The sequence below is a fragment of the Periophthalmus magnuspinnatus genome, chromosome 20 (assembly GCF_009829125.3).
Source record: "Periophthalmus magnuspinnatus isolate fPerMag1 chromosome 20, fPerMag1.2.pri, whole genome shotgun sequence".
Classification (NCBI taxonomy): domain Eukaryota; kingdom Metazoa; phylum Chordata; class Actinopteri; order Gobiiformes; family Gobiidae; genus Periophthalmus; species Periophthalmus magnuspinnatus.
In genome coordinates this window covers 10,623,255-10,633,753 of record NC_047145.1, presented here as the reverse complement: position 1 = coordinate 10,633,753, position 10,499 = coordinate 10,623,255, and the positions used below count along the sequence as shown (strand labels likewise).

Genomic DNA, 10,499 nt, shown 5'->3' with positions numbered 1-10,499 from the left:
ATATTTTGTGAACCAGGAAGTAGTGCTATTAGCATGCTATTTGTTCTTAGAGAGACTTATCCATGCATTTGTCTCCAGTAGGTTAGACTACTCTAACGTCCTGCTCACTGGCCTCTCCAAACGAGCCTTAACACAGCTGCAGTACATCCAGAACACTGCTGCTCGGGTCCTGACTAGAACCAGGAAGTACGAGCACATGCGTCCTGTGCTCAGGTCACTGCACTGGCTCCTGTGGCTCAGAGAATAGACTTTAAAGCAGCTCTGCTTGTGCACAAGTCTCTCCATGGCCTAGCACCAAAGTACGTCTCTGACATGTTAGTGCCACATGAACCATCTCACACTCTGAGGACTTCAGGGACCGGACTCCTGCTGGTGCCCAGAGTCAGGACTAAACATGGGGAATCAGCATTTCAGTTTTATGCAGCTAAAACCTGGAACCTGGTCTTCCTGCAGATGTGAGACAGGCCTCTACTTTGACAATGTTTAAATCCAGGCTCAAACTGTACTTTTTAGCTGTATATGTGACTGAAAGGTTTTTATTTGTGTGATTTTAATGTCTTTCTTATTCTGTAAAGCACTTTGAATTACCTTGTGTATGAATTATGCTATACAAATAAACTTGCCTTGCCTTGTCTTAGTTTTACTGTGACAGCAAAACTTCGCTTTGGTCTCTGAAAGTTGTGAAAAATGCTTATAAACTCATCATGGTGAATTAATAGGATGCTAGGAATGAGTCAGGAAAAAGGGAATATGTTTGGACCACGGCAAACCATTTAAAATTAATTAATTCCTGAATTAGGACAAATCAGTACTAAACTAGAAAACAAAGCCCACATACCACAACTCCTGGCTATCCCACAAATTGCATTCCACTCTACAAAATAAAATAAAAGTCTACTACAATACAGCACTACCCTTTTACAGGCACATGGAAATGCAATTCTTATGCAGTAGGAATAATGGCGTGGTCTGGGCTGCCACATAAGCACTTTGAAACCACAGCTTGTGTCTACACAGCCAGCACAGAGCACAGCTGGTCCACACACACCAGGAATCTGATAATCTACAGTTTCACCTGAGTCACTGTGTCCAGGCATGCTATCCCCACTCCACTGTCAGCCATTTTGGGTCTTCAAAAACAATTACACAAGACACATACAGGATGATGCAGTCTACATGTCTAACTGGATGAGTGAAGACAGTATTTTGTTGGTAATGGTTTAGACTTGGCACTTTCTGGTTTATGTGATTTGGCCAGATCTGGGAAGTCCTAGTTTAGATCTGATTTACTGCTGTTTTATGCAGAATTTTGACAAACCTTTATCCTAAGTTGGGAGAGTCCAATCACAGCCACTAAATTATATCACGTGTCTCTCAAATGAAAACTGGTTGACAGGTTAATCCAACTGTCATTCACACTTATCTGAAATCAGGGAGACAGGATACGGTTTCATACCCACTCGTCTTTGTAAAATTTTGAGTCAAAGCATGTGGCTCTGGGTGGCTAGGTAATATTAGTTCTAGTTGTAAACCAATGTAAACTCCAAACTAGTGCTGTGTGATATAGTGATAAAAAAATGAATTTAATGCAGCTATAGGATAAAAAAATACACTTTTTCCTGATCCACTCTTCCTATTGGTCAGCCTCTGCATTGCTCTGAGTGAGTGACATGCAGAATTAACCAATCATAGTGAAGAGTGAACAGGAGATGACTTACGTTTATATGAATCAGGATGATAAAATCAAAATCATGCTCTAGCTTTGAGAAAACTGTGACATTATTGTTATTTGTTTCATGATATTGCACACCTTGACTCTGAAGGAAGTCCATTTTACAGGGGTTCAAGCTTTCACTTCTTAAATTAATAACTGTCTCATCCCGTTAAAAGTCTGTGAAAAGCCATGGAAAAGCCTTTTGAGAGGTCCAGTAAACATTTTAGACCAGGTCATAATTGATTCCTATATAGTTCTTGTTTCATGCTGGATTAGTTCTGTTTCATATCTGGTTTTGCCTTGGTTTCTGTTCTAGACTTGATCGGTCCCATTTCAGACCTCATTTTGCCTCGTTTGACAAATACAGTATAATGAAATCTCCACATCTTAGTAAATGAGTGTAATGACGTTTAGAAGCTTCAAGCTGATTGCCCAGATAGGATTAGGCTTTGCAAAAATAACATTAGAGGATGGCAAAGTGAGCAAATATGACACGCTAATGGAATTATAGCCAAATGTGCTATAGAATTCTTAATGTAAAGTAATATATTCAACATGAAATATGAAAATGAAATCCTGTGTTGTACAGAATCATCTTAGAGTATTACAAAGTACATTTTTTCATGAATTTTGTGCATTTATTTTTGTTTGCTCAAAACCAAAGTTTGAAATCAAAAACTTTTGTCAGGACGTTACCACAGACATGGTAAAAATAACGCCTTAAATCATATGAAAAGTAAAATAGTAAAATGCTAAAAAAAAAAAAAAAATGTAGTGTAAGTACTCTACTTTACTGCTTGTACTTTGTTACCTTCCACCATTGCACTTTACCTGTTGGATATTTCATGGCAAAGTTAAATGTAATCAATAGGAAAATCTGTCTCTTGCCCACATCTGTGACTGTCACATCACCACATTCAAGAATCTGAAAACCACCAATTGTTTTGTCTGTATTCACAGTCCAGAAGTTGCTGTGGGCACCGCCATCATCATTTGGGTTGTATTATTTTGCACGGGGCGGCTGATCTTGACAACAAATAAGTCCTACACAAAAATTACATAGTCTGAATAGAGTGGAAATACTGATAATTTAGTGAGAAATGGAATGAAACAAATGGTGAAAACATTGACCAATACTATGCTGATTCTGTTACCTCGCACTTGAACACAACGGTCTTCAGTTTCCTCACCACCAAGAATACGCTAACATTCAAGCTACACATACTTGGATGTTTTTAAAATTCTCCATAGGACCTGATCATAAAAATAGTCATCTTGTTTGGGTGACATGAGATCAATACACGCCGCAGTGCTGTCTAGATATTAATATTTATGAGAATACTAGCTCGACTTCGGTATAGTTACACATCCATGCATCCAATCTTTTATTTCATATTCCTGTTCTTGAGTGCTTCCATACTATTTTAATAAACCCTATGCTATGCCATTTCATTGTAATGGTGCAATTTATATGTATAGATAGTTGCATGCTAAGTTCAAGGGCTGCAGAATAGTAATGGGGCTGCTAGGACTGCTCTGTTTTGTGGCCTTGACTCTTATATCTGGAGCTTTGGGAGCCTGCGAGACCTCAGGGAAAATGAGCAAAGACTACATGAAACTTCGATTTGTTTTGACAGGAGCGCTGTGCAGTTCATTTGATACAGTCAGTGATAGAGAGAGTCTCAAGATGTGGTGTGTGGGCTGCCTCTGGTGCTTCTTGTGGTACAGTAATACAATTTCATTTCTGATTTAGGCTCAATTCATGTGATTTAAAGGGCCCATATTACACTGTTTTCTGATCTATGTTATAATGTTGTTTTCTCATCAAAACCATAGCTGGAGTTGTGTTTTGTTTCATTCATGCATGAGTTCTTCACTCAAACAGAAAACACTGTTCCACTTAATGATGTCATGTGGTAATACAGGAAGTGCTCCACTGGGTTTTTTAACTCCATACACCACCACTAGAACAATTTGGATGATTTCAGCCCTGAAAATAGCCAATCTCATCTAAACAGGTCAAAGGCAGCTGTTAACTTGAAAACTACAGCTTCATGACATCACAAGGTGGAACAAAGCATTTTGAGCTTTGGAGATGTAGACTGTTTAACAATGCAGGATTACTCAAACATATAAATGAAACAAAACACAACTCCAGGTTTGTTTTAGATGAGGTTACAGCATTTTAACATGGTTTAAAGCTCATAAGAGTCAATTTTGTGTAGAACATTCAGTCCTGGTTAGAACTACAGAGTTTTAGTCCTGCTTTAGACCAAGTCATAGTTTGGACTTGGTTTTTTAACATGTTGTATTGTGCTGTAGATCTTATTTGGTTCAGTTTTAGAGTTGCAAAAGAAAATTAAATTCTGTCAACTGAACTGGATAAAAGTTTTTTTCACCACTCATCCAAGAGGCTTCTTCAGTTCTGACAGGATACTGGTGAATAACTGCTTTATTTGGGCGGCGAAACATATTCACTCCAAAACTTTTGTCCAGTAGATAAAATTTGGTATTCTTTTGCAACTTTATGTCAGATGTAGTTTAGACTAGACTGTACCTTAATTATAAACTGAATTAGGATCTTTCACACCTTGGTGAAAGGTCCTGGTTTGATCCTTGGTCCTGCTGTAGTCCTGGTTTGGTCTGTAGTCCAGGTTTAGATTCGGTCCCTGCATAGTCTCAAATTTGATACGTTGTGCACAAGTGTGAACATATCCTTAACCTGGATTCCTGAATTCCTCCTATTAGTCCTATCGTCTATGGAAAGTTTAAAATCCAGGAATATGTGCATACGTTTGTTTTATAAATTTCCTTTGTGTGTTCATTTTGTTTCTAGCTCTTTCATCAGTTGCCAATCTTTCTATAGTGAATGGGCCACATGTGGATGACCCTGGTTTATGGAGGCAAAATGAGGACAAAATAAGACAATCTTATACATACTTTTTGATTGTTTTGCTTAGACACTTTTGTGTTTGTACACAATTTTAGCTAAAATCCTTATTTAGACCTGTTTTTGTACTAGCTAAGTCCTGTTATGAGCAGGTTTTGTCATATTTTGTACCTAGATTTGCCCTGCTATAAAATTGGTGTTGTTATATCAAAATTGTAATACATTCTTGGCGTACAAAGTTTGCGAATCCCTAAACAGACAGAAACAGCAGCTGTGCACAAATGTGGCTCAGATCTAACAGTCGGATCAGATCACAGGTTTTCCCATAACAGTCTTTTATGATTCACGCTAGATTACTAGCGCTGTGACATCTGATGGTTTTACTGTCCGCGGCCGACACCTGATTTCCCTTTGTATCTTTCTTTTACATTTCCACATTTTTGGTAGTTTCCTGTCCATTTAGCTCCCAAATAGAGCGTTTACCGGGCCGCGCATCTTGTATGTAATTAGACTTTACAACAGGTGTTTCGCAAAGCTAGCAAACCTGCAATCCAGCCAGGAGCAGATTCGAACACGAAACAGCAATAGCATACTCATAATTTTCTCCAAACCAGGAATCTTCAGAATTTGCCGACAGCTGGTTCAGCACAAATGGGTCATTTCTTTTTGCAAAAAACACAAAGGTTTTATTTAACTAAAATCAGTCTGCACAAAGAGAAAAAGAGAGAGAGAGAGAGTTGTATGCCATTTTCATCATCTTGGTCGAGGGCTGTCGGAGGGACAAAGGCGTTTGTTACTGCAAGTCGTCATCATCGAAAAGATCTTCAAAGTCTGTAGGAGGAAAAAATATATACAGTTTAAGGACACAAAAGTATAGGAAAGTGCAAATACAAGTATGAGTATAAGTAAAGTTCATACTTCTATACAACATACTGTATGTCAACTCATTATTTTGTAAAATTTTAGATCCTTTTATCAAAATATAAACTTGCGCAACCTTTTAATTTTTTTATGCTATAGCTGTTGTTTTAAATGCACTGTATCACATTTATAGGTTAGACTTGATGATGAAGATGTATTTGAGCAAAATGTCCCAGTAAAGATATATTGTTTAAGCAACTCTTGAGGTCAAAATAAGTCTGCTGTGTGCTGTCTGCATTTAATTATGCATTTTTATTGTTCAGTTATCAGGAAGTGCAGGTTAGCATGCGAGTTGTTTCCTATACTGCAATGGCAAACCTCCACTCTGGACCCTCTCCTCCTCCCCGCCTGGCCCTCCTCCACCCGCCTCCCTCTCCTCCTCGCCTGGCTCTCATCCTCGTCGCCCGGCTCTCCTTCTCGCCTAGTCTTCCTCCTCCTCGCCTGGCCCTCCTCCGCCCCCCTCCCTCCTCCTTGCCTGGCCGATTTTTCTTGTTTTATCTGATTTTTCCTGTTGTTTGATTTTCCTGTTTGTTTTTGTGTGTAGGCAGCACGGTGGCTGAGTGGCAACACTCATGCCTCACAGCAAGAAGGTTTGGTTCGATCCCCGGGTCGCCCAGGCCTTTCTGTGTAGAGTATTGCATGTTTCCCGCCGTGTCTGGATGGGTTTCCTCCGGGTACTCCGGTTTCCCCCATCAACCAAAACATGAACGTCCTTCGAGACAACTGTTGTTGTGATTTTGGGCGTTACAAAAATAAAATGAATTGAATTAAAAAGCGATTATAAACTAAATTTCGATGTTGGGAATGCATGAGGCAAGTGAGGAATAACTTTGGACCACTGCAAATCTTTAATATATGTGAAAAAACTTAAGTTATTCATTTTAAATACAGAAAAAAAATTCCATTTCAGCACCTTTAATGCTTTGCTAAGGTGTAAGAGTAAACCATGTTAACCTTGAAAAAGTTTTATACACCTATATATGTACTTTTAGTCAACATAATCCTGTATCTCAACATTTTCAAAGGAACTTTGAAAAAATAAACTTTCAATATTTTCCTAAAGTTGGCTTTCCATCATGTGTTTTTCAAACTAAACATTGATTGGTAATATTAGAACATACAGAAGCAAAAAGTCAATTATATTTGTCAGTTTTGAATACATTTAAATATTTATTTTTAAACAGCAGGGGTGCTTCTGTCTCTGTAGAAGTGTCAAGGAGATTTGAGGTGAGTCTAAGATCTTAAAGTGCAGAAAGAAACACCTTAACATCATTGGAGAGCCCCTAACAAATTAAGAATAGTATACAGAACTTGTATGCACATCTTGACTTTTGAACATTTAAAGGTTCAAAATGTAACTTTTCTGGTCGAGAGTCCACCACTTGTTATAATTACTTTTTCTAGGATGCTCCACAGTAAGGGATTAAAACTTAACTTAACTTTAGCTTATTATTCACCACACCAGAATGACTAATACTAATTAGGATATTGGACAGAAAATGAATTTGCAAAATACCAAAACATGATGCAGACACTGATAATGATAACCAGAGAAATACAGATGGAATGACTCATTTATGCAAGATTGAGACTAAAAACAAACTAGTAACAAATGGGTGACGCACATATCATTCACCAGAAAAGTTTCATAGTGCACCTATAAATGAAACGTCTGAAAGGATATGAACTATATAAACAGACTTGTAGCCACATCCCTACTCCTCTTGTACTCTTAGAAAATGACATCTTTACAGTGAATATATTTTCCTGTATAGTACCTTGCATTGTATTGGAAAGTACATGAAGTACGTGAAATACATCATAAAGAGTATTTCTACATCATAAATTATGTGTGGAGTAATTTGCTTCCTTATAACATCATAATAAAACATGCATGTGGTGGAAGTGGACCCCTGTGCTCCTACACGCCTGCACTCTGTATGCGCTATTGTATATATAGTTTAAAATATTACATAAACAAGCAGATTTTCTCTCATCATCTCGCTATGCGCTTCTTTATCTACTTATTAGTGCAACAATACTGAAAGTTCAAATAGATATATTATATACCGGTAAATGCAACTTTTATGTGTTTTTAACAGTGTTTTGATGGTGTTCCCTCATGATTAATTTCCTCATACTTTACTCTACATGTTAAAACATATCTTTTAAAATTAAACTATTCTAGAATACTGTAATGAAACCTTATTGTGGTGGACGCCGCCATCGTCATTTGGTTTGTATTATTCATGGGGCTGGCAATCTTGATAGCAAATAAGTTCTACACAGACATAGACTGTGTATATAAATGGATATAGCTAATGCGCAAGCCGGCCTGTTTCAACTAGAAAACTAACTTAACTTTTAAAAATAATCATGCATTTCATTTATGTAGAGCTTTTTTGACACTCTGACAGAAGTAAGGACGCCAATCTGCACCATCTGCCTCTCTCATCACCACCAACACTTACGCAAATATTGCATTCATATTACACAAAGTGGGTGAAATGTCTTGACTAAGGACACAACAACAGTTTGCACTAGAACCACTGCTGCCCCACTGTGACACCTGGTATTCCCAGTGGGGAATAAGATGAGGTCAGGCATTGACAAGCAGGTATGGCCACAACTTTTACTGTTTTGACACTGACATGATTATTTTTAAAAGGAGCACAAATGAATGTCTGTATTTCCTCATTTTGTAGCTATAATTTGTTGTTAAATGTTTTAATTTGTTAATTAAATAAATCTGCCATTATCCTCAGGCCTATATTACGGTGACAACCTCAGTTCCATTATTATTTAATTCAGGAAAAAAAATAAAAAATTAAACTCCGTCATACTCTCTGTGGAACTGAAAATGTAGAATGCCTTCCACTAATATCAACATAGCCTATTTTAATCACACCAAATTAGCCTTAAGTGTACTTCATACCATTACGATATCCCTGCATGCAAATTAGCATGAAGAAACATCATAAAATTCCCCTTGTCTGTAAGCACTGCTGTGATCTCCAAGTAGTCCACCATGGAGGAGAGAGAGACATGGATCTGTGAAGGCCCCGGGAGCTGGCCTGCATAAGCCACGTTAACAAGCCCGGATACAGGCATGTGCGGTGTGGAGGTGCCCCGCTGTGCTTCACTTTGACACCAGCTATAAACCCATTTTACCATCCTCCTACTGTGTGGTGCTCATTCCAGTCTTTTTAACAATCAGCTCTTTTCTTTCTAGGTCATAGCTGTGACTGCTGCTGCTGAGGCTAACTTTACCAAGCCCCCTCTTGCCTGGAAAAAACACATTAATGGGCTAAGTGGCATGAATGAGAAATCCGCTTTCTCGCTTAAGATTAATTAAGATGCAATTTTTGCACTCAGATGAAATAAGGATTATGTTTTAAATTATGGATTGAGCAGAGTTGTTACATTGATGTTATAGTTTAATCAAATTTAACACATGTTTACATTTTATTTATGTATACAAATAAAAGTTTTGATTTTTTTTCCCTGGCTTGTATGGATGATCTTGTTGTAGCTATATATTAAGTACCTATTTTAAGTGCATTAATTGCACAAGAAAGTAAGAAAACAAATAAGGTACACTTTACCCATAGAGAAATTTGTCCTCTGCATTTGACCAATCCTTCAATGCTGCTGGGTTAAACTAGGAGCAGTGCAGCGCCCAGGTACCCATCTCCATATTTTGAGCTAGATTACTATCTTAGCTGGAGGATTTGACCTACGATGGATGTTCTGGGTTGATGGGGGATACGGGAGTGCCCAGAAACGCACACAGACATGGGGAGAACATATAAACTCCAAACAGAAAAGCCTGGACGGCCTGGCAGTTGAACTCGGAACCTTCTTGCTATGAGGTGAAAGTACTTGTCACAGGTACTAATTAAATTAGTACATTAAACTGTGCTGGTGTAATCAAGGCAAGGCAAGTTTATTTGTATAACAGAATTCATACACAAAGTAATTCAAAGTGCTTTACAGAATAAGAAAGGCATTAAAATCACAATCAGCACAGCCACAACTTGATCTACAACCACTTTTACTGATTTCCCCTATAGACTCCCCACATTAAAAAACACTTATTTGTTCTCACCATTAAAGAAATCTGAGTGGACTGCTTTTTCATTGGCTGCCAGGTCCATGAGCAGGCCGCTGCTGCCCCCTGCCTGTAGCACACAGAAACAATAGCATAAGACAGGTAACCTGTTAAGTTATTATTACATTGTAAATGGATAACAACGTTATGAGACTGATTATAAAACAGTTTAAATTTGTGAGAGAAAAGTGTCATTTTCTAAACAAGGCTACTGAGTGGGGTTAGGTTAATACTCGCTGAAATAAAATAGATAAAAAATAAATGATTAAGCATTAAATCATGAGCTACAAAATTTAGACATAAATAATTTTGCTCATTGTGTATGACTGCCAGTTTAGCCCATCAGTTGCTCTGTTATAGCAGATTTTTTATTATCATTCATGCAAAGGTGAGGGAAAACAGCTAAACTAAAATTAGTACCATGATCACACTGTTATTATTTCACCGTCTACATTAATCATCTAAACATATCCTATTATAAAGCATCAACAAAAGCGCACCAAAATGTTAAATAACGTTAATAGTAATGTGACACAGATTGTGTTAGCATTAGCCACATTTTGTCTTTATACTACACCGACCTCATCCAGATCCACATATGGTCCGGCTCCTTCAGGAAACATCTCGTCCACAGCAGGCTTCATCTTTAAATCGTCTCCAAAAAATAAATTAATTAAAAAACAAAAAAATAAAAAAGAAATTACTCTTAATTGACGTTTGAAGCCCGTTAAGCTAGCAGTATGTGGGATGTAAACAAGCTGTGCAGCACCGAATTGCGTCCGGAGGACTACACGGAACGGACACAAGGTACCCTATCATAGTGATAATCATGGATCAGGTGATTACACATTGAAATAAAGATT

At 37.8% G+C, this 10,499-nt stretch overlaps 1 protein-coding gene across 1 annotated transcript; it reads right to left on the bottom strand.

Annotated features, from left to right (window-relative positions):
- Positions 1-2,715: 2,715 nt before the first annotated feature.
- cops9 (COP9 signalosome subunit 9) lies at positions 2,716-10,393 on the bottom strand. Its single transcript, XM_033985899.2, has 3 exons — positions 10,218-10,393; positions 9,634-9,706; positions 2,716-5,435 (listed from the first exon to the last, which is right to left on the bottom strand). The coding sequence occupies exons 1-3, from the start codon at positions 10,278-10,280 to the stop codon at positions 5,398-5,400; spliced, it is 174 nt and encodes a 57-aa protein (XP_033841790.1). The 5' UTR covers positions 10,281-10,393; the 3' UTR covers positions 2,716-5,397.
- Between the last annotated feature and the right edge of the window lie 106 nt (positions 10,394-10,499).

Bases quoted from the DNA above. Each gene is read 5' to 3' on its own strand.
- cops9 (XM_033985899.2), bottom strand. From the start codon at position 10,280: ATGAAGCCTGCTGTGGACGAGATGTTTCCTGAAGGAGCCGGACCATAT. The intron at 9,707-10,217 runs GTCGGTGTAGTA...TGTGTGCTACAG, and splicing joins CATATGTGGATCTGGATGAG to GCAGGGGGCAGCAGCGGCCT. The intron at 5,436-9,633 runs GTGAGAACAAAT...TTCCTCCTACAG, and splicing joins CCACTCAGATTTCTTTAATG to ACTTTGAAGATCTTTTCGAT.